Source organism: Danio rerio, chromosome 20, assembly GCF_052040795.2.
Source record: "Danio rerio strain M-AB ecotype USA chromosome 20, GRCz13ab, whole genome shotgun sequence".
Taxonomy (NCBI): Eukaryota; Metazoa; Chordata; class Actinopteri; order Cypriniformes; family Danionidae; genus Danio; species Danio rerio.
In genome coordinates, this window is record NC_141040.1 from 4071250 (window position 1) to 4096227 (window position 24978).

At 37.1% G+C, this 24978-nt stretch overlaps 1 protein-coding gene across 8 annotated transcripts in view; it reads right to left on the minus strand.

The window, feature by feature from the left end:
* trim67 (tripartite motif containing 67) overlaps positions 1–24978 on the minus strand; it is an 81006-nt gene that overhangs the window by 25973 nt on the left and 30055 nt on the right. For 3 of the 8 annotated variants that reach the window (XM_087297971.1, XM_087297973.1, XM_087297970.1), the window contains exons 3-6: positions 23817–23939; positions 10868–10978; positions 6539–6692; positions 2367–2527 (exon numbers count right to left, since the gene is read on the minus strand). In XM_087297971.1, coding sequence (XP_087154097.1) covers positions 2367–2527; positions 6539–6692; positions 10868–10978; positions 23817–23939 — 549 coding nt within the window. Of the gene's footprint in view, positions 1–2366; positions 2528–2738; positions 2808–6538; positions 6693–10867; positions 10979–23816; positions 23940–24978 lie in introns of all 8 variants that reach the window. The other 5 variants (XM_087297969.1, XM_087297967.1, XM_087297974.1 and 2 more) reach the window with 3 other exon arrangements.

The following is a 24978-nucleotide window of genomic DNA, read 5'->3' on the forward strand; positions in this document are numbered from 1 at the left end:
CTCTATAGACCTTTTTCATGGCTGATGCATGGAGGGCGTCATATCGACCAGCGTCTTCCGGTAGAATGCTAAAAACTTCCGTTTACAGCGTGTACAACTGGTAATTTGTGCTCCGAAAATGGGTTTAAATGACGTTTTTAATGGATAACAGAGTGTTTTTGTGACACACAACTTAGAAATGTGTCTGTTAAAGCCGTTATAATCAGTCACATGAGGTTATAGCGAGTCACAAATACGAGAAAAACGTTCCCCTAGTTCAAGTGTCTGCTGTCAGTGTGTGTGTGCGTTCCCGGCCTGTCAGCTGTTAGCTCAGCGGCTCTTTAACACACACATACACACACACACACACAGAGAGAGAGAGAGAGAGAGAGAGAGAGAGAGAGAGAGAGCAAACCAGAGTACTGGCATGAAACTTAACAGGTATGAAAGTCGTGCAATTTACAAAAATGACCAATAAAAGTCTGTTATTGATACTCTGCTGGCTGATTTGCTGTTCATTCTAATCGCGAGCCGTTTGTGATTTATTTTGTGTGTTTTTACCACGGTTTGTGTTTTTCTGTCATTTCGATGTTACGCTAGCCTATATTTTCACTTTGTCACAGTTATTAAATCAGTGGGCCCTATCATACACCCGGCGCAGTGTGGCGCAAGGCGCGGCACAATAGTCTTTTGGTAGTTTAAGCTTGGCGCAAGAGTCGTTTTGAGGCGTTGCGCTACGCTGTTTAAATAGCAAATGCATTAGCGCTCATTTGTGCGTCCATAGGCGTTCTGGTCTAAAAAGGAAGGCGTTCTGAGGCAGACCGCTGGCGCGTTGCTATTTTGAGAAACTATAATAGATTTTTCATTAGACCAAAACTAACCCGGTCTAAACTCCAGCGCAGAGTTGCGCCTCGCTTACACACTGCTTAATACACACAAGAGAGCAATAGGCAAATATCTTTACATATGAAAAAATGTAAATATTAAGGATATATATAGGATATAATAAGAATAGATATAGGATATAAATATAAAGTATTAAAATATTACAAAACATATTATTTTCTAGCCTAAATAAATATGAAAAATCACTGCTTTTATGTCTTCTTCATCTCGGGAGGCTTTTTCAGTTCATTCATAACAATTTGCTTTTGTATAATGTTATTATTATTAGCAATATTATTTATTATATCCATATTTATATTTGTTTTATTAAAAACAAGCTTAGATTTGCCCACCTGTCAGGTTTTAGACCATATGGGGCACAGCATGTGTTTTAGGATATAACTCAGGTTTTTGAGCACATTTTGTTATTATTGTTCATTTATTCGTTTGCTGGAAATTAGAACTGAATTTAGAAATAGTTTTAAACGAATATTTGCGCTTAACAAACAAAAGTATTTATTTATAGACTAATTGATGTCTGTGCGTAAAGGTTTCCCTATCCAAGAGCGAAAGTGAAATCCATTATCCATTATCTCTCATTCTCACGCAGTAGATGCTCTGTTTAACAGTTTTCTGTTAATAAACTGTGAACTGTTTGCTTGTGAAATGCTCAGTGTTTCCACTTAGACTTACTTTGCGTCCTGTAAATAGCGAATGCGCTCTTGGCGCGACGCAGCTGACTCTTAAAGGTAATGGGAGATGAGACTGTAATTGGTTTATTCTTAAAACACACCTTTAACTCATTAAGAAAATAAACTCAACCCTTTTAGACCATGCGCCGAAGCGCAAGGCAGAATTCCTGTCCTTAAATTAGCCAAAACGCGTCCTGACACGCCCTGAAAGCATTTGCGCCCTGCGTTTTGCTCTCTGCGCATGGACCGTCAAAATAGAGCCCAGTGTGTCAGTGGCACAGTACAGGCTACGTGTGTGTGTCAAACATTTTGATGAACTACATGTGTTTGGGCTGGTTATATATTTGAAATAAAGAGAAAAATGTTGACTTTAGCGATGACGAGGCTTCATTTAAACTGCAGAAGATGCCGTCTGACACCGAGGGGAAAACGCCTCACAGCAACTGTTTTCCATCCTATAAGATCGCATTTCTTTAAATGATCAGTCCAGGAGATGGTGCTGATGGCCAACAGTATTAGTTCAAAGAGGATAAAAGCAGGTAAATAGATTAAAACTATCGTTTCAAAGCTGTCCAAATGTGACGGTTTACACGCATCAGCTGCCGACCGGAAGTTCTTCGCATTCTCCTTGCGCATGCACGCAAAGCATAATGGGTAATTTTGCATTCCAAGAAAAAGGTCTATAGACACTTAAGATTAATATGCGATTGGGCAGAGTGAGCATGTTACATCCCCTTTAAGCAGTGGATCCCTTTGTTTTTCTGAATTCTAAAAGATCACATTGTGGAAAGGTAGATGTTTAAGAGGTACCCGGTAAGGTCCGCCATTCCCGTCATCCAGTTCCAGGACGTAACCCTCTACAGGCAGGGCTTGGACTGTGGTTATCCTCCAGGCCAAGGTGGCGCTGTTGTTCCGCATGCAGCACTTCTCCAACTGCAGCAGCGGTGCAGGAGGCACTGTGGGGGTTTCTGCTAAAAGACAGAATTTACAGAGTACACACTTAATCAAAACACTGTCATTCACGGCAGATTCAGACAGGGGTAAACATGTAGTGACATGCATGGGGGTAAGCAGTTCCTGAAGGTCACTGGTGCCTCTAAAACATACGCAGGAGAAGGGGGCAGTGGGTTGGGGTGGGGGTCTAGTATCATAAAGGAACTGTTTGTAGCAGCTCTGAAATACCTCCGGTGCTCTCCTCCTCTTTCTGGTCACCTGCATGCATTTGTTTCAACAATGCAGCCTCCTGACCATCTGAAAGATGATATTGGACAAAGCAGGTGTTGCTTGTATGAGTCTAGAGGTAAAACTGTGGGGACCATTAACTGGGGACAATAGACAATGCATATTTTCAAATATTATATAATGCACCTTAAGTAGCATTAGGGCTGGACGATATGGCAAAAACTTATATCACAATATATTTCTTAATTTCGGTCGATACGATATAATTCCAATATCGATATGACAATATTAAAAAGCCAGAAAAGAACTGGCAAGACCACACATAATAGATGTCTATACCTTTAAATGTTTGCAAACTGAGTTTGCAAAGTCTATGTTACCATCCAGGCTCTTATAACTTTTTCCTTTAAATGAAAACAGTACAAAAAAATCAATGTTTACTTTTTTTTGTTTTTTTTGTATTAAGCCTTTACAAACAAGAAATATGAAAAAACTATCAAATAAATGAAACTGTCGGATTCAGCTTATTTATATATTGTTACGATCACCAGCGATCTAACCATCAGAGGTCGCTGGTAAACACACACACACACACATAGGACTACAAATCTGCATCTAAATGGACTACATATTCAGTCATGCCACACACACACACACACCTGCTTCAAGTCTCCACTGATTAGACTCCCACAGCTGATGCTGCTTCTAGACTGATCACTGCACTACATAAACAGCACAGAAACACTCACTATTGCTGGGTCTTGTTTACTGATAGTGACATTACAACGAGTTTTCCTTTGTCTGCCTTTGCCGTGTTTTTGATCCTTTGCCTTGGTTATTTGTTTACTTCTGTTTGCTGCCTGCCTCTGACCATCTGCCTGTTATTTTGACTTCGACTCTGAATTACCCTCATACATCTGTTTGCCCCTGTATTGACCACTGCTTGCCTGACAATTTTAATAAACCTGCACCTGGATCCACGCCTCTGTTGTCAGTGTCACTCCCCGTCATTATATATATATATATATATATATATATATATATATATATATATATATATATATATATATATATATATATATATATATATATATATATATAGGCTGAGGGTTCTATCTGTCTATTTATATTTGGGTATAATTACCTAATTAAATTAAAAGGTTTAACCTAAAATATTTATTTTATATTTTATATAGCCTTTTTATATTGACTTATATTTTATATTATTTTATATAACATTTTTTATTATTATTTAACATATTTAATACCTCTATTAATCAAATTTTTTTTATTTAATAAGCTTTGCAATAACCTGATTCCTGATAAATATGTTTGTAAATTCTATTTTGTACGTTTGTTAATAACAGTTAACAAACAAAAGTGAAAAAGACAAGGGGCTCTATTTTGACGGTCCATGCGCAAAGTCCAACGCGCAGGGGGCAAAATCATTAAGGGTGTGTCAGAATCCACTTTTGCTAATATAGGGATGGAAAAATCCACTTTGCGCCGTGGAGCATGGTCTAACAGGGTTGAGCTTATTCTCTTTATGAGTTATAGGTGTGTTTTGAGAATAAACCAATCAGAGTCTCATCTCCCATTACCTTTAAGAGGCAGTTGAGTCGCGCCATGGTGCATTTGCTATTTACATGGCGGACTTCGTAAATGGAAAAACTGAACACTTCACTAATAAGAAAACAGTTACAGAGCATCTACAGCGCGAGAATGAGAGATGAGCCTCCTCATTGTTTACTTTTACTCTCGTGGATGAGGAAACGTGTTGTACGCACAGACATTCATTAGCCTATAAATAATTAATTTCATTTGTTAAGCGCAAACATTTGTATCAAAACTATTTCTAAATTCAGTTTTAATTTCCAGCAAACAAAGAAATGAACAACAATAACGAAGTGTGTTCAAAAACCTGAGTTATATTCTAAAACACATGCTGTGCCCCATATGGTCTAAAACCTGACAGTTGGACAAATCGAAGCTTGTTTTTAATAAAACAAATATGAATATGGATATAATAAATAATACTGCTAATAATAATAACATTATACAAAAGCAAATTGTTATGAATAAACTGAAAAAGCCTCCCGAGATGAAGAAGGCATGGAGGCAGTGGCTTTTATATTTATGTAGGCTAGAAAATAATAATTTTTGTAATATTTTAATCCTTTTAATTTATATCCTATATCTATTCTTATTATATCCTATATATATCCTTAATATTTACATTTTTCATATGTAAAGATATTTGCCTATTGCTCTCTTGTGTGTATTAAGCAGTGTGTAAGCGAGGCGCAACTCTGCGCTGGAGTTTAGACCGGGTTAGTTTTGGTCTAATGAAAAATCTATTATAGTTTCTCAAAATAGCAACGCGCCCGCGGTCCGCCTCAGAACGCCTTCCTTTTTAGACCAGAACGCCTATGGGCGCACAAATGAGTGCTAATGCATTTGCTATTTTAACAGAGTAGGGCAACGCCTCAAAACCACACTTGCGCTAAGCTGAAACTACCAAAAGACTACTGCGCCGCGCCTTGCGCCACACTGCGCCGGGTGTATGATAGGGCCCTTTATGTTTAAAGTTGCTAACAATAGTAATAATTCTTAATAATTCTTAATCTGCCACGCTTTTGAACTGTACAGAGCTGTAGTTGCTTTACTGGGCTTACTCCGCTCCTGTATTTCATATATACTGCTCATTATGGTGGTACATGGAGAGAAGATTTTTTTCTGAGGTGGTACTTGATGAAAAACATTTGAGAACCACTGTATTAGAACATTTGACCACTGAACCTCGAGGACTATGTTTAATTTTTTCGAATTTACCAAAAAAATAAGGCATCTTTAATATACTGAGTATGGGATGGGGGGAGACTTTCATTGCAACAAAATGCACCGCCTAGCTAATAATGACAGACAAGCTATTAATTCAGAAAAATATAAAGATAACTTACAGTCATAGGGGAGAACGCCATCTGATGGTATTTTAAAGCATAAGTCTTGGCTATGTGGTAGCCTTTTTTTCCATAATAATAATAATAATGATTCATTTTATTTGTAAATGGCGCCTTTCGAGACACCAAAGGTCACCTTACAATAAGCATCAGCAGACATGCAAAACAAATTAAACATTACTAAAAACAATCATTGACCAAACAAGTTAAAACACAATAGCGAATATAAAATAACATAATAAAAACATGATAAAAAAAAATTGTTAAGTAAAAGCCTGCTTAAAAAGATGGATCTTTAGACGGGATTTAAAAGTGTGAAGACTATCACTGCTCCTAAGATCTAGGGGAAGTGAGTTCCATAGCCGAGGAGCCATAGAGCTAAAAGATCTGTCTCCCATTGTGCTCAATCGAGTGCGAGGTGGTACCAGGGTGAAGTTGTTGGCAGATCTAAGGGTACGAGAAGGGGTGTAGATATGGAGAAGTTCAGTGAGGTATTTTTCAGTGGTTTCCAGAAAGTTTAAAAAACTATATTCATTTTAGAAATGCTTTGTATTATTAAAAACAGATCTATTGCAATGTTCTGTTCATTTAATGCATTCTTTGAGAGTATTTTTTTAAAATCATACCTTACGAATCTCAAACTGAATACTCATACTGAACAGATTCATACTGTATACTACATTGAGTGCATCTAATGTGGAATTTTACTAAATCACCTTCAAAATTGTAACTTTAAAACATGTTAACCTTATTATGTAAGTGTTTAGCAATATTTGTTATCGGTGGCCACAAAGAGTTACTGTTAAATCTCATCCGTTTGGTGTGTTTTTACATATTCACCTTTATTCTGGGTGAAGTCCAGCTGGAGAATGGACTGCATCAGAGGGTCTGTGTTGACAGTCAAGGCGAATTCTGGACAAACTTTTGGCTCCAATGCACCTTTTACCCACTGGTCCTGAGACGCCAGGACGCGCTTTATCAATGCATCTGAGATCTGAAAGAAAGAGTTCAGCTGTGTCGTTCAAGAAAATCGAATTTAATTACGTCAAGTTGACATACATTAAATTAAAATGAAATTGTTAAAGTTGTAACATAAAAAAACAATCATAAATACGAACACGACACTGGTAATAACAGCTATTTTAAACCTAACATAACTAACCTACCAAACTACTAACTATACATATAAATACACACTTAAATAATGATGTTTGTTCAAACTACTTGATTAAAATGTGCTAAAACAACACAATTCTTGAGTTTGTTTAGGACAACTTAATTGTTTTAATGTTCAATCCACTTAAATTTGTACAAACTAATGAGTTACCTTAATATCTTAATGTTGTAACAACACAAATCAATTGTGTGGAACCAAGTATTTTACAATATTGTGCATGAAAATCAAGTACATTCAAAAGCAAACACTGTTTTCCTTATTGAGTCCTTGTAAGATGGAGTTTAAGTAAAGTGTCAGCTGCACATGGAGAGAAGAGTGTTTTACAAGTGGTTTGTCAAACCCACTCACTTGTGTGAGGCGCACTCAGAAATGCACAATGTTTTTTTAGAGATATGGAGTTATTAAGAAAGAGTACGAGATTGTATTCATTGTGTAAAAGTGTATTTATTTTATTTCTATATTTTGTTTTGCAGGATAATTAATAATCCCCATTGTATACATACACTGTTAGCACGGATTTCATGTTTATTTGTACAGTTTAAGTGCAAAGTACTTAAATAATTTATTATTTGGTTCATTACTATAACATTTTAAGTAAATTATACTTTTTTGTAAACAAAGTTTCTTGTGTGAATAACTTAAAGTACTAATGTTTTCAAAGTTTTTGACTGATCACACCCCAACCCCAACCTGACTTACAGTTCAAGTCAGGCAACGCCATTTTCTTGCTGTTGCAGTAGCAGGTGATTTCAGACTTTCGGTGAGTAGACTAAACATTTTATCGGCTATTTGTAACAACTGTTAATCCTCAAGTTAACTTGTGCTCAGTTAACTTGAGGGTGAGTAACTTTCCATTTTTTGGGTGAACTATCGCTCAAGTCTAGAAGTTAAAAGAAGTGTTCATGTTCTCGGGGATATTAACAACATATTTAGTGAGCATTTAAAACTGGGGTTAGTATCTCTTGTTGGAGTAGATGCACTTAAGAGAAAAGTAGGCAAACTGATTTATAAGTTGTATTGCACAGCATTTAAATTGTTTTTTTTATATCTTGAAAGGTAATTTGAATAAAAACAACCCTGTGTATTATTTTGTGTGTATTTTAATGCAATTAAAAAGATAAGTGGAGTAAATTCCTTCATTTTCTTGTCGGCTTGGTCCCTTTTATTAATCCGGGGTCGCCACAGCGGAATGAACCACCAACTTATCCAGCACGTTTTTACACAGCGGATGCCCTTCCAGCCGCAACCCATCTCTGGGAAACATCCACACACACATACTCTCATACACTATGGTCAATTTAGCCTACCCAATTCACCTGTACCGCATGTCTTTGGACTGTGGGGGAAACCGGAGTACCCGAAGGAAACCCATGCGAACGCAGGGAAAAAATGCAAACTCCACACAGAAACCTTCTTGCTCTGAGGCGACAGCACTACCTACTGCGCCACTGCATCGCCTGGAGTAAATTGACTCTAATAATAAATAAGTATTAAGTCTATTCAACTTATGATGCATATTTGAACAACTCTTATCTTTTAAGTAGAGCTCACTCAAGTTTTTTAAGTATACATTACTTAAATTTTTTAGGACAACCAGTTTCCTCTTTTGGCGAGGCAGTGGCGCAGTAGATAGTGCTGTCGCCTCACAGCAAGAAGGTCGCTGTTTCGCTGGTTCGAACCTCGGCTCAGTTGGCGTTTCTGTGTGGAGTTTGCATGTTCTCCCTGCCTTCGTGTAGGTTTCCTCCAGCTGCTCCGGTTTCCCCCACAGTCCAAAGACATGCGGTACAGGTGAATTGAGTAGGCTAAATAGTGTATGAGTGTGTGTGTGGATGTTTCCCAGAGATAGGTTGCGGCTGGAAGGGCATCCGCTGCGTAAAAACTTGCTGGATAAGTTGGCGGTTCATTCCGCTGTGGCAACCCCGGATTGAAAAAGGGACTAAGCCGACAAGAAAATGAATGAATGAATGAGTTTCCTCTTTTTTTGAGTAAACTCAACTTATCGGGGCTTACAGTGTATATTCTTAATTAACATACTTTGAAACTAAATGACGAGACATGTATTGCTTTGGTGAACTTCTTCTTTAAGGACAAATCTGCTAACTTTTGTAAACTATAAAAGACTTGGTTTAAGAGATTTTACTGTGTTTCAGTCATTCACTTTTCTCTTTTGTGTTTTGAGGATCAAGGCAAACTGATGTACAGTCGGTCGGTCTTCTCTCTCTTCCTCTGTCTGTCTTTTAAGAAATCTCCGCTGGCCAGGGATCTCTGACTCGCATTACATGCTTTGCGAAGGCACTCAAAGAAACATCTCAATCAATACTTCATAAAAAATGCAGTAAAGAGTAAAGAGTGCTCGTCTGGAGCATTCTTCTCTTACTATTGTACAGTCAAAGCTATGAAACCTCAATTATTTAAAGAGTTTAAATGCTGAGGGTCGATCTAAACAGCAGGTAAACTCCTGCAGAGGAAACCTGTGGAAGCTTGTTCCCATACTTTAATCCAATCCAAAAATAAATACATATTCCTAGTTTATATTTCACAACACTGACATTTTTCAGCTTTTTTCTACAAATTACAAAAATCTTTTCATTTCTTGTATACTATCTTGCATTGTATTACGGATCAATATTGTGTAAAAGAGATAACTTAAGGTTGAATTAAACAAGTGCAAAATGGTTGTGTGGTACATTCACAATTAAACATTGTTTGCCTTATTGAATCCTTGTATGGAGTATAAGAAAAGTGTCCGGTGCACATAGAGTGTTTCTACAGGTGGTTTGTCAAGCCCACTCACCTGTGTGAGGCACCCTCAAAAATGCAGTTTTTTGCTCTACAAATGAAAAAAATTTACTTATTAAAATATTTTCAATTATAACGCAGTGGCGCAGTAGGTGGTGCTGTCGACTCACAGCAAGAAAGGTCGCTGGTTCGGGCCTCGGCTGGCTCAGTTGGCGTTTCTGTGTGGAGTTTGCATGTTTTCCCCGCGTTCACGTGGGTTTCCTTCGGGTTCTCCGGTTTCCCCCACAGTCCAAAGACATGCGGTACAGGTGAATTGGGTAGGCTAAATTATCAATAGTGTATGAGTGTGTCTGGGTTTCTCAGTGATGAGTTGCAGCTGAAAGGGCATCCGCAGACCGTTGGCGGTTGGCGGTTCATTCCGCTGTGGCGACCCCAGATTAATAAAGGGACTAAGCCGAAAAGAAAATGAATGAATGAAAACAAGAAAGACTTTCACCAGAAGAGAGCTAATTATTTTGACTTCGGCTGTATGTATATATATATATATATATAATGAAAAGTAACTAGCAACTATTTACGTAATATTTTCATCAGATACTTTTTTACTCTTACTCGAGTAACTTTTAAGATTGTTACTTTTACTTGAGTAAAAATTTCTGCAAGTACTTGTACTTGTACTTGTGTAGATTTTAGATACTCAACATACCTCTGCATTTTTTCCTACCATAGAAGCCAATTGGCATTCTTCAAAATATCTTCTTTTGTTTTCAATAGAGGAAAGAAACTCGTTAAGGTTTAAGAAGCAAATGATGAGGTCATTTAAGATTCTGGGTGAATAATCCTTTTAAATATGGAAGTAAAACTGCTGTTTTTTAAAGCGATTAGTTGACTTTACTTGAAAAAAGTGAGTTAACCTGTTGCGTTCAAATTATTAAGCAAATAAATATAAGTGCACAATTATAAGTCAACTTAACAGTTCCAAGTTAATGCAGATTTTCTTACTTTTTTAAGCAAAGTAACTAATCCCTTTTTATTAAATTGTACACTCAAAAAATGACTTTTGCTACTTGTTCAAAGGTAAAATGAGCTGAAACGACAATTCTTGAGATTTTTTTGATTGTTTGTTTGCTTCATTCTTTTATGTTCAATCCACTTTAATTAATGGATTTGTGTTGGGACAATATGGAGGAATAGTGTAAAACCCAGCTTTGTTCCGATGTTCTGTCTTGATTCCTGTTTGTATCTGTTAGTACCTGTAGGAATCCACTGGGGTCGTTCTCTTTGATAACCTCCAGACAGAACTCCATCATTCCTGTGGTCTGTCGGAGCTTCATGGTGCAGTGGGTTATCTGATCTTTTACAGTCTGAAACAAGAGACGACACGGTTAAATCCACATCACACATACACACATATCCAGTCAGAGCCGTGGCATAAAAGCCAGCCAATCAAAGTCACGTTCAGGCTTGGTGAGTGTCACATCAGATAAACGCTTCAAAGAGATACCGTATAAAGTCATAAAACAATACCATCACACACATCTACAGGCGGAAAGCTGCAAAACCCGATTTGTATGGTTGTCAAGGATTTACAGTCCATGCCAAGTCACACCCAATCAAGAGAATATTCCATTATTTTGCATATGCATCCCCAAGATGTTCATTTTTCTGGTCAGATTGTTCTGACAGAGTTTAATGGAAGAGAGTATGGTTATTACCTGAAAAAGTCATAGGCAATAAAATAAGAAAGATACATTCTTATAATTTTCATAATGTATATCCAACAGGTTGCTAATTATTATGATACATCTAACTAGTGTACTTTCTGCAACATTGTTGGGAAATAGGAATACATTTTTTTTATTATTTTTGTCTCTTTTTCTTTTAATCAAACAATTATTTGTATTGGTCATGTAAGGGTCATATAATAACTGATTTTCTACTGTTGTGTGTGAGATGCTGTGCATACTAATGGCCCGTTTCCACTGAGAGGTACGCTTTTATTGCCGTTTCCTAGAGCTGTGAACCTACACTAGTCTCACGGTTCGGTTCGGTTATGATTATCATGCCATCGATTCGGTTCAATTCGATATTTCGGTGCATCACGGTGCATTGACGATGCTTTTCATACACAGTTTTATATTTTCTTCACAGCAGCAGTTCTAGTATTAAAATGCATGAATATATTAATGTTTATATACTATCTGTAATACAATTTTGTCATTTAATACAAACAGTCAGATATATAAACTGTAACTTTAAACAAAACGAGCATTTAGCAAATAATATAAACAAATATAAATATCCAGCTCACTTTCTGATCCTTGTCTAGTTCTCTTACACCTCTTTGATTGGTCACACCCTCAACAAAAACGGTTGCGATTGGCTCTTGCGCGCTGCGCTCTTTACAGATGAGTGACACTGATAAGCGGCAGGGGCGATCTCACAGCTGATGTATGATAGACACGGTGGAGAAAACTCTGCAGACACGCGCTCGTTTCTTTATCCAGAAGTAACGCTGTAAAACAGCCGAGAGGAGAAGAAGTCACGCCAGAAGGTCAAATGGGACACTGTGTGTGTGAGAGAGAGAGAGAGAGCGAGAGAGAGAGAGAGAGAGAGAAATGAAGTACTTTCATTATCTCGATCGCAGTGAAATAGGGGCTTTTGTTGTATATGTCAGTGAAAGACTGATCCAGCAAACACACGCATGGAAATTGTGCACAGTTTATAAGTTTTAAGTAGTTAGAACGTTGTAAATACTCGCGATCGTCTTCCTTGCGACAGAGCGCATATGAGGTAAATGACGTCAACGGTTATGATTATTACTGAACCGATACCGAATTGTCCGCGTCTGCATCGCGGTGCACCGAAGAAACAATTAATTTTGACACCCCTGCCGTTTCCACTGTTTAAAGTCGTACCGATCCAAACCGTACCGTACCACTTTTTCGGCACCCTTTCGAAAGGGTCCCAAACACAAGAAAGGGTACCAAAAGGCGGAGCTAGACGCGCAGCTGAACGCTATTGGTTTACAGAGATACGTCATTCGCTTAAGCAACGAGCCAGAATGTAAACAAAGGACCCGCCATGTTTGAAATACACAGCAAGAAATTACAGCAGAATTATATATTCATATAATATCGAGCCATGGTTGATCCGGGCTCAAACAGACCTTGTCGTCGTCTTGATGAACAGCCACGCAGCCATGGAGTAGAGCAGATTTACCCTGTGCCTTGTAGTTTTTAACGAGCCAGTCTGAAGCACGAGCGGTTTCGCTTTCTTGGTTGCTTCTAAATCTGAAATAACAGACTTCTTGAGCTGATAATAATAAAGTGCACTTGATTATTGACAAGCTTTGGAAACCCGATCCTGTGAGAAGCTGACAACATTCAGAAAGAAAAGGACAAACGCGAGAGTGAAGCGCGGAAAAAAAGCCGGGAAAAAGGGAGCACGTTATTTCTTCAGCAAACGTGAACAAACTGCCTTGTTTTAATCTTTATTATCACCTTTTGGACTAATATGAACTGGGAACAGGGCCGGAGTGGGACACCTTTTCAGCCCTGGAGTTTCAAGCCTCAGACCGGCCCACCTCAGTTCACGACTGACTATATTAAAATAAGGTCATTTCCAAATCAGTTTCTAATGACACTATCACGTCTTTTTTTGAGAAAACAGCTGCTTTAGAACTTCAAATGTTCAACAACCCTAACAGTATTATATGTCTTAAAAATAAAAATGAAAACAATAAGTTACTCTAACGAGGATCGAACCCGGGTCCGCAGCGTCTTGTTCTAACGTGCTAACCGCTGGACCACAATAGCTGCATTCATAAAGGAGACACAACTGAGTTTTATAATCATTAAAATTGTTGCGGTAAAATAATGAAAAGGCTGTGGTCAAGTAAATAAATAAATTTGAAAAGTGTGACTGCTGAGAGCAACAGATTCTGCAGCTAGGGACACCGGCCCTCGCGGCCAAAAAACGAACCGGCCCACCGGGAATTCTCCTGATCCTCCCGATTAGCCAATCCGGGCCTGACTGGGAATGATGGAATTACTCTCTAACAGAGACTACATGAGCTGCTGAAGATTACAGACACAGATGAGAGGTTTACTCTGACTGTAGGCTATACTTTGTTTTGTTTTGAACCTAATTAAGAACGAAAGGTACGCTGTGTGTAGTTTTTCTGCAGTTGGTAACATATCGAGGACGGTAAGGGTCTGTATGTGTTCATATTTGTTCATTTATTTATTTATTTTATATGATTACAGACGTTACAGTAGCCTATTCTGTCATTGATCTGCAGTTATAATCAAATCATGTTCATAGAAAAGTTTGTAATAAACATTTATACACAAGTATTTATGTTTGTAAAGCGTCTGTTTTGTGAGAAGTGCTTTTAATAGGATATGTGAACGGCCTGTGCAGCTTTATTGTAGACATTTATTCGAGCGAGATTGATGCGACTGAAACTTTGAAACCGAACCGTACCGTACTGTACCAGTCAGTGGAAACGAGGCATAATTAGCATTTTTGCAGAAGTAGATAAATGCTGGTCCAGAATTAAATTCAGCTGTGCAAAAACTTCCTGTCTGAAGAAAAGAGCTAAAACTGAACACAGAGCACAGAATTGTTATGCTTTTATTGTTGTGCAGAGGATTCGTATAGAAAAATAGGACTTATTTCTGGGGTGCGGCCAATGGAGGCCTGTAAATATTAAGTAAATTCTCATTTTTTGGGTGAACTACCCCTTTAAGTTCAGGAAATTGCCTCAAAAATACATGCTGAAATAGTTGTTAACACAGATTCTTCCTTACTAAATTACTAGTAATAAACAATACTACTAAAGTACTAAAACTTTTCACCCGTATACAGTGTTTTAGTCATTCATTCATTTTCTTGTCGGCTTAGTCCCTTTATTAATCCGGGGTCGCCACAGCAGAATGAACCGCCAACTTATCCAGCAAGTTTTTACACAGTGGATGCCCTTCCAGCTGCAACCCATCTCTGGGAAACATCCACACACACACATAATTTAGCCTACTCAATTCACCTGTACCGCATGTCTTTGGACTGTGGGGGAAACCGGAGCACCCGGAGGAAACCCACGCGAAGGCAGGGAGAACATGCAAACTCCACACAGAAACGCCAACTGAGCCGAGGTTCGAACCAGCGACCTTCTTGCTGTGAGGCGACAGCACTACCTACTGCACCACTGCCTCGCCTACAGTGTTTTAGTCTTGGAAAAATCTATGATCCTGAGGATATAAAATCTATAAACAGCTCCCACAGCAGATTGTTATTTCCTTGAGTAGTCTAAATATAATAGAAATGTCAAGGACTAGATTCTCTCTTTTATGCAACCCACCAACATGCGTAAAAAATCAATTGTAAGAATGTAAAATCACTACAGGCTATGCTTCACAAGTGACGCTCTCTTTGTTTTCTGAGGAAGTTGTGCACAGATTTAGTCCTTACATGAGTCAACTTGTATAATAAAGTGACAGTTCACCCAAAAAAATGAAAATGCTGTCATCATTTACTCATCCTTCACTTGTTCCAAATCTGACACAAAAGAAGATATTCTGAAGAATGACACCGCTAACTATGGGTATGGACACCCATGACATGAGGGGTCCCGGGAGGTTCAATTCTAATCCAAGTTTTTTACTTCTGACAGGGAGATGAATATTTTCATCATATCTCTTCTATCGGCGACGCAGTGGCGCAGTGGGTAGCACGTTCGCCTCACAGCAAGAAGGTCGCTGGGTCGCTGGTTCGATCCTCGGCTCAGTTGGCGTTTCTGTGTGGAGTTTGCATGTTCTCCCTGCGTTCACGTGGGTTCCTCCGGGTGCTCCGGTTTCCCCCACAGTCCAAAGACATGCGGTACAGGTGAATTGGGTAGGCTAAATTGTCCGTAGTGTGTGTGTATGTGTGGATGTTTCCCAGAAATGGGTTGCGGCTGGAAGGGCATCCGCTGCGTAAAAACTCGCTGGATAAGTTGGCGGTTCATTCCACTGAGGTGACCCCAGATTAATAAAGGGACTAAGCCGACAAGAAAATGAATGAATGAATCTCTTCTATCTTAACCTCTTTGCATTGGCTATCAGTTAAACGGCAAAAAGGGTTTCGAACGTAAAGCTTCACACAGCCTTGCACCAACATACTTCTGACATTCTACATTATTACACTCTGTCTAGGTCACTTAGATCTGGCAGCCTAGGAATACTGTCTGTTTGTAGATCTTTATTCATTCATTTTCCTACGGCTTAGTCTATATTTGAGAGGTCGCCACAGCGGAATGAACCGCCAAATGCCCTTCTAGCTGCAACCCAGTACTGGAAAACACCATTACACACTCATTCACACACACTCATACACTACAGCCAATTTTAGTTTATTCAAATCACCTAAAGCGCATGTCTTTGGACTGTTGGGCAAACTGGAGCGCCAACACAAGGCGAACATGCAAACTCCACACAGGAATGCCAACTGGCCCAGCAGGGACAGATGACACAGATGACAGTGTTAACTACTTAGCCACCGTGCCTCCCATAGATCTTCAATGTCATCTTTTAAATCTAAACCCAAGTGTCATGATTACCAGCGATCGCTAACCACCAGAGGTCGCTGGTAAACATTCACACTCCTTGAACTACATATCTGCCATGTTATGGACTACAACACCCAGTCAGGCCACACACACACACAACCGGTTTAAGATCCAGACTGATTAAACTCTCACAGCTGAAGCCACTTACACCATGATTATTCGGACTATTTAAACCCCTCCGTTCCACACACATTTTGCTGAGTATTGTTAAGCTGTTGCTGTCCTTACGTAAGCGTTTTCCTTGTTTCCTGTTGCCTGTGTTTTTTGACTTTTGGACTGTTTATCGTGTTTTGACCCTTTTCTGCCTGCCCCGAACCTTTTGCCTGTTTTATTGGATTTGCTTCTGGATTGCCTACTACACTGTTTATACTGGTATTTGACCCTTGCCTGATTGACCATTCTTATAATAAAGCTGCATTTGGAACTACCCCAGTTTGCATAGCATCCCTTTGCAACACCAGGACACACCTCCGGTGAGTTCCTCATTTTTTATTTATTTTCTCTTTGAAAGTTGATCATATTTAGTAGGGGTGTAACGATTTATCGTTGTACGATTTATTGCGATGCAAAAATGTCACAATATGCATCGTGGCGTTATGATGATTTGATTACGATATGACGTCCGTTTTCTCTTATTAGTTGAGCTGTTTGCACGTGAGCTACGTTCCACCTGTTGTCGCACGCGAGTTCAGATTGCAGCAGCAGTAATGTTAGCAGACCTAGATGAGTGGAGCTGAAATAGAGGATGACCCATCCTCTCAAAATCAGACGTCTGGCAACATTTCGGTTGTACAGTCATTGCTTTGGACTCGTCCGCTTTTTGACACGCATACTGGGTCAAACATCCTAAGTTTTAAAGTCTTCACAGTGATTTACATACTTTGCACAGCGACAGGGATACCTCCTAATGGTGTTAAAAGAGTCACATACTGTATTTATAAGGTACAATTCACCCTAAAATATCATTCTGTTTTCATATAATGTTCCCGCCGCAAAATCACACATGACGTGATCTGACCGTGAGCTGTTACTACAGAGGGCGGACTTTGATAGACGCGCGCGTATGGCAAGCCGTTTTAGCATTAAAACCTTTGTTCTGACTATCCATAAATATATTTAGAGATATCTCTAATTATATTTTGACTAGTCATAATTATAATTCGACTAGTCAGAATGACAATTAGAGATATCTGCAATTACAATTGTACTAGTACGAAGTCAGATTGGAGATATCTGCAAATATATTGTGACTAGTCATATTCCTCCATTGACTTCCATTGAAAAATATTTGCAGATATCTCTAAATGAGTTTTGACTTTTCACAATTGTAATTAGAGATATCTCTAAATTAATTTAATTAAATATGAATTAAATACCTGGAAATGTGGATTTTTTTTGCACACACAAAAAACGCAAGTGACCAATCAAAGCCTTAAGCTCTTACTGTTAAATTCAATTGAATAGAAAGCTTATTTTTTTTGCACCTTTACTTAATTTGTTCTTTAATTTTGTCTCTGTCATTTCAATAATATTTTTAAGAAGTTTTTTAATTGTTTTATTTTCCAGAGACAGGCCTGTTTAATTTATTTTCTTAAAGAAGGTTCAGTTTAACAAGTTGAAACAAAAGAAATGCATAAAAAATAGTTTACTTGGTAAAATTTGCATTTCAGTTTAATTTTCAATTTTTATTCCAAATATCGTGATACATATCGAATCGTGAACATTATATCGTGGTACACATCATATCGTGAGCTGAGTGTATCGTTGCACCCCTAATATTTAGTAATATCCAGGTCAACCCTGGTATGTTTTTAAATGTGCTTTATAAATAAAAAAAAGTATGAATGAATGAATTAATTTTCAGTTTTGAGTTAACTATCACTTTATAGTCCTAAAATCATGAATAATCCTGCATTTATGTCTGTAGATATTTGGTTTATATAGCATAAAGACTTCGCTTGTTTTGTTTTGGCATCCGTATCTAATTGGGAAGATAATCCTAACAAGTCTGCCTTTCTTTATTTATGCAGCATTTATAGCGCATAATTATTTAACGATGCGCATGTCAAGCGCTATCAGGAATGACATAAATAACTGTATAATTACAAGCGACAGAACCAGCATTAACCCTTTAACTTGGAAACGCATATACAATTCAACAAAACAAAACGTTAACGCAATTTTAATATTAAATCAGAATGTGCCAACTAAATAAATAATAAAGACCAGCTCATGTGAGCTCATGAATGTGGAAAAATTCTAAACATATAGCTAAATCTGATCATTTCTCAGCCTCTTTCTGATTAAAATCACCAGGAAAGCTTTCCATCTCTAATCTGCATCAAATGAAGCAAAGGAAATGATGTTCAATAGGAAATCGATGAGCAACCTAAATTCATCTCCATCCTTATATTTTACCATCTGAGCTGACCATACAGTTTCAGTCATTTTAATGCACAGTATAATCTTTCGTCTCTTTAATCTATAGAGCAACGTATGGATTAACTCTGTAACGTACAGCATTAACCGCATATTTCACGTGTGTTTTCCTTCCACCCCCCCACCCCCATCGTCCTCTGCTCATTGTGGTGAAAGAGGGCAGATGTAAAGCTCTGTTGTCAGACTGCTGGCGTGGAAGAAACGAATTAGAGTAGAAAATGACGTCTCCTGTCACTGCATACAGAAACACTCCATTTGATTAACTGAGCAATGCAACACAGATGCCCGGAAGATGGACCGACTTCTACAATTAGCCACAAACGAGCGTACTAAACAGAAAATTAACTACATTGTAAAAAAATAAATAAATCACTGTAAAACTTACTGACAACTTTGGTGGTAAAATTTACAAGCACAATGTAAATAAATAACAACAATTGTGCTGTATGTTTTAAATTAGCAATTTTAATAATTAATTGACTATACATTTACTGTAATTTTTAATTTACAGTTGTAATTAATAATTTACAATGCACTTGTGAATTTAAAGTCTTACTGGCAAACAAAATTGCCACTAAGTAACTGTAAAATTTTACAGTTGATTTTAATTTTTAATCTACAGTGTGCTTGTAAATGTACAGTCTATTTGTGCGTTCACACCGAAAGCGGCGAGAGCGTCCAAGGTTGCTACATCGATCTCGTATTTAAACGGGCCGTGAAAATGTTGCGCACTTCTTATCAAATTCATTCAACAATGTAAGATCAAGTTGCATGTGGTGTGGCTATCCTCCACTTAATTTTCTAATGAGTCTATATGTCTGAAATATCCTGAAGCAGCAATACTGTTTTGTACTGTCGCATACGATTCCCTCTTTTTTAAAGATAAATATATATATAACATTAATGTACTTCAATAACTCGCCAGTAACTTATTTAATGCATGATCAAGAAAGAAAACATTGTAAATAATTGAAAATCTGGCGACCGCAATAATCAAACCCTTGGGAACAACTGTTGTCGGAACCAAAGTTTACAGTGACTGTGTTCTCTGATCTCCTCTCAAGCGGTGGACTACTTCATTCTGACTGCTTGCCGCCGAACCGCGTCATAGCTCATTACCATAAAGTTGACTTGATTTCAACTCTCCTCAACGCCCACACTCGCGAAGGCTGCTCCTCGCCGCTTATCGGCGCCGTCTCTCATTGAAAATGAATGACTTCCGGCTACTTTGATGCTCTCGCCGCTTTCGGTGTGAACGTACAGTTATTGGCAACCAAAATTGCCAGTAAGTTGCTGTCAATTTTACTGTAAGTAAAAAAAAAATGACAATTGTAATTATAATTTACAGTGTGTTAATAAATTTGCAGTCTCACTGGAAACTAAAATAGCCAGTAAGTCACTGTAAATTTGACAGTCGATTGTAATTTTTAATTTACAGCGTGCTTGTAAATTTAGTCTTATTGGCAACCAAAATTGCCAGTAAGTTTACTGTAAATTTTACAGTAAATTGTATTTTTTTTTTACAGTGTGTTTGTAAATGTAGTGTAACTGGCAACCAAAATTGCCAGTAAGTCACTGTAAATTTTAAAGTTGATTGTAATTTTGAATTTACAGCGCTTGTAAATTTAGTCTTATTGGCAACCAAAATTGCCAGTAAGTTACTGTAAATTTTACAGTAAGTTGCAATTTTTAACTTGAAAAATGTACAATTGTAATTATTAATTTACATTGTACTTCTAAATTTGCAATCTTACTGACAACTAAAATTGTCGGTAGTTTACTGTAAGTTTACATTAAATAGTAATTTTTTTTATTTACAGTGCGTTTGTAAATTTGCAATCTCACTGGCAACCAAAATTGCCAGTAAGTCACTGTAAATTTTACAGTTGATTGTAATTTATAGTTTACAGCGCGCTTGTAAATTTAGTTTTACTGGCAACCAAAATTGCCAGTAAGTTTAATGTAAATTTACAGTAAATTTTCATTTTTTTTACAGTGTTTGTAAATTTGCAGTCTCACTGGCAACCAAAATTGCCAGTAACAAACTGTAAATTTTACAGTAAGTTACAATTTTGAACTTACAAAAACATATATATGTAATTTTTAAATTACAGTGTACTTGTAAATTTAGTTTTACTGGCAACCAAAATCACAAGTAGGTTACTGTAAATTTGACAGTAAACTGTCATTTATCTTATTTACAATGTGCTTTTAAATATACAGCTTTACTGGCAACCAAAATTGCCAATAAGATACTGTAAATTTTAAGGAAAATTGTCATTTTTAATTTATAATGTGAGTGCAAATTGACAGATATACAGTCTTACTAGCAACCAAAATTGCCAGTAGGTTACTGTAAACTTTACAGTAAATTGTCGTTTTTAATTACAGTGTGATTGTAAAAATTACAGTCTTACTAGCAACCAAAATCCCATTAAGTTACTGTAAATATGACAGTAAATTGTATTTTTGTAAGTACAGTGTGCTTGTAAATGTGCATTCTTACTGGCAGCCAAAATGATCAGTAAGTTACAGTAAATTTACATTTTTAATTTACAATTATAATTATTAATTAACAGTGTGCTTGTAGTATACAGCCTGACTGGCAACCAAAATTACTAGTATGTTACTCTAAATTTGACAGAAAATTGTAATTATTAATTTACAGTTTGTTTGTAAATGTACAGTCTTGCTGGCAACCAAAATGGCCAGTAGGTTACTGTAAATTTTACAGTATGTTTTTACAGTGTCAACATTGTCTGGATTTTAATGGAAATTGCACTAGGAGTACTAAACGTTTTAATAATTGTTCCTTATGTATATAAAAAGCTAAATAAAAGTATTCATTAAAAACCAAATAATAGAAATTAATTTACCATATTTAGATTTGCTTTTTTTTTTGCATTGCTTTGTATCTCACACACAATTGAACTACAGTAGATTAAACAAATCTGGACCATATGGAGTCGTACAGATGAGACAAAACTTAAATCTGCTTTCCATAAAGTCGTGGAGGCGACACTAACAGTGCCGTGCATTACACTTAAACTCTCTCTCTCTCTCTCTCTCTCTCTCTCTCTCTTTATCCCATCTGTGAGGTGAAGAACATCATCATTTGACCGACTGAACGGAAATAATCTTGCTGCTGCTGCAAAGTTGAAAGGTTTTCAAGCTACAAAATGATAAAAAGTGAAATACTGTTTTAAATATATTTCCCTTTTACATCACCCACAAAAAAACTGCATATATTAAATACTAACAAATCTTCAACGTGCCAAAGGTGCAATGCATCTAAATGGAAATTTACAACATATGCTTTGGAATTGTCCTCCATGTGATTTGGTGAATATATTGACCTTATTCTAAAATGCGGAAGTGCGCCTGTTTTTGCGATTGTTTTAGAACTTCTGATTCAGTCACCTATTGAGAAATTTATTAGGAATAATAAACGGCAAAAAACGATCAAACTGCTTGCTCTACAAACAAATGTTTGCATGACTATATAGACCAAGTAGAATAATATAATAAGGAAATATCCGTTTGCAACATCAAACAGCGAAACGAGCAGTTTTTAATGTCTAAAAATGAATGGAAGTGAATGAGACCGGAAGTCTCGAGAAAGATTCAAATGGCTGCACCCGCTCGTTGGCGAAGAATAAGGTGAATAGTGGACATATAATCAAAAATTATAGGTATCATGGTCCTAGAATAATCCTAGGAGGATTTGGGAACACTGAACTACTAGACTCATCTCAAAATATTCATTATTACGTATTATAAAATGTATATTAATTAACTGGAAATCATCTCACTCTCCATTTACAAAGCAAAGGATGCACCAACTTATTTCTACTGGGGAAATCCTGTTCACCAAAGACTTATGAAAAATTCTGGGGCTCTTTTTCTGGAGTATCTACCTTCCATTTCTTAATTTTTATGTTTTTTTTTTCTATGATATTGAGTTTTTTTTTTGTTTGTTTGCTTTTTGGTAAAAGAAAAAAAAATGTTTTTAATGTTTTGTACAACATGATTTTTACATATTGATGGTTTTGCATATACAGTTCAAGTCAGAACTGTTAGCCCCCTTTTAATTATTTATATATATATATATATATATATATATATATATATATATATATATATATATATATATATATATATATATATTCCTAAATGATGTTTAACAGAGCAAGGAAATTTTCACAGTATGTCTGATAATGTTTTTTCTTCTGGAGAAAGTCTTATTTGTTTTATTTCAGCTAGAATAAAAGCAGCTTTTAATTTTTTTAAAACAATTTTCAGGTCAATTTGATTAGCCCCTTTAAGCTATATTTTTCGATAGTCTACAGATCAAACCATCGTTATACAATAACTTGCCTAATTACCCTAACCTGCCTAGTTAATCTAATTAACCTAGTTAAGCCTTTAAATGTCACTTTAAGCTATGTAGAAGTGTCTTGAAAAATATATAGTCAAATATTATTTACTGTCATCATGACAAAGATAAAATAAATCAGTTATTAGAGATGAGTTATTAAAACTATTGTGTTTAGAAATGTGTTGAAATCTGCTCTGTGTTAAACAGAAATTGGGAAAAAAAATAAACAGGGGGGCTAATAATTCTGACTTCAACTGTATCCAAAAAATAAAATAAAATAATATACCAAGAATTACTAATAAATACTAATAAAATAAAAATTTTCATTAATTATTGAACATTATTTCATCAAACAATTCAATTGTTTCATGAAAATTCATTTAAAGCTTTAAAATACACTGCAAAAAATGCTTTCCTTACTTAGACTTTTTGTCTTGTTTCTAGTCCAAATATCTACAAATTCTTAAATCAAGAAGCATTTTCTAGACCAGCAAAACATATTGTCTTGTTTTCAGAAATAATAGGCCAAAATAAAGTGAGTTTTTCCTTAAATCAACCAAAATAATCTGCCAATGGGGAGAGCAAAATACTCTTGTTTTTCGATTTGTGATAAGATTATTTAGCTCACCCCATTGGCAGATTATTTGAGATATTTGGACAAGAAACAGAAGAAAAGCATTTTTGCAGTGTAGACATTTTACTCGCATCTGTCAATTTAAATTGATGCATGAAATATATCAGAGATGTGCATGATGTTGTGTGTGTGTTCACCAACCTTCAGCTTGTTCTCCTTCTCCTTTGTGACCTTGGTGAGCAGTTTGGCTTTCTGCCGAGTCAGTGCTTCAATCAGAGAGTCACACTGAGCGACCAGACATGCCTCAAACTCAACCCCGTTCTCCTGTTACACACACACACACACACGTTCAATCAGTCAGTCTGAAGAATGTGACCCAAAAACACAGTATATACAATATTTCTCAATCTTCTTATGGTTTGGCTTTTGATGTTTCAAAGTAAAGTTTATTCGTAAACAAATTTCGAAAGAATCATGTGCTTATGATTTATCACGGCTGATCTCGCGTTACTAATCACGATCTCCCGATCATTTGACTCCCCTATAAATAACCACAGTTTCAGTCCACAGTTATCCTCGTATGGTAGAACCACCCCCCATACCCCCCCCCCCCCCTCCTCTTTTCTGCAGATTGGGCGGCACGGCGGCCCAGTGATTAGCACTGTTGCCCCACAACAAGAACACGGCCAGATCTGGTCCTCGCCCGGCTTTTACTTTTGATGAAGGTGATAAAGCTGAAGTGAGTGAGTAAATGAGTGAGGACCAAACTGTGTGTCAATGGACAAAGATGCATTCGTAGGTATTTGTGTAGTTATAACCTCTACTAGAAACTAGATAAACTAAATTGGCCGCAGTGTGTGAATGGGAGAGAGTATGAGTGTACAACCCTCAGTGCTGGATTGTAGATAAAAGCTGGGTCAAACAATTCCCAAAGTCATTGGCGGTTCTCAAATTTGGCTCAACCAGGGAGTTTGTTGTTGTTTCTGTTTGCGCAAACAATCGAATATCAAAACCTATCATTTGGACTCTATTTGACGTCCCTAGAGCCCGCAAATGACGAACTTCAGCATCATTCCGTAATGCATTCTGCAAAGCTGGCAGAGCTCAGTCTGAGAGTGTCTGTGGTGTAGGAGTTCAGAACGGAACTAATCGTTCATTCACTTTGAGTTGGGTTGTGACTCAGACGTGAGACACACACCCACACACTGACACCAGGGCTGATGGGACTGAGTCACTTCATCTACAAACCGCCATGATGAAGAGAAGAGACGTTTGATATGAGTATGTGTGACTGGTACATTTTAAAATGAGAGTTCTGGCTGTAGTCCTTCTGCAGGACCAGCAGAGCACTGCATTGTTATGT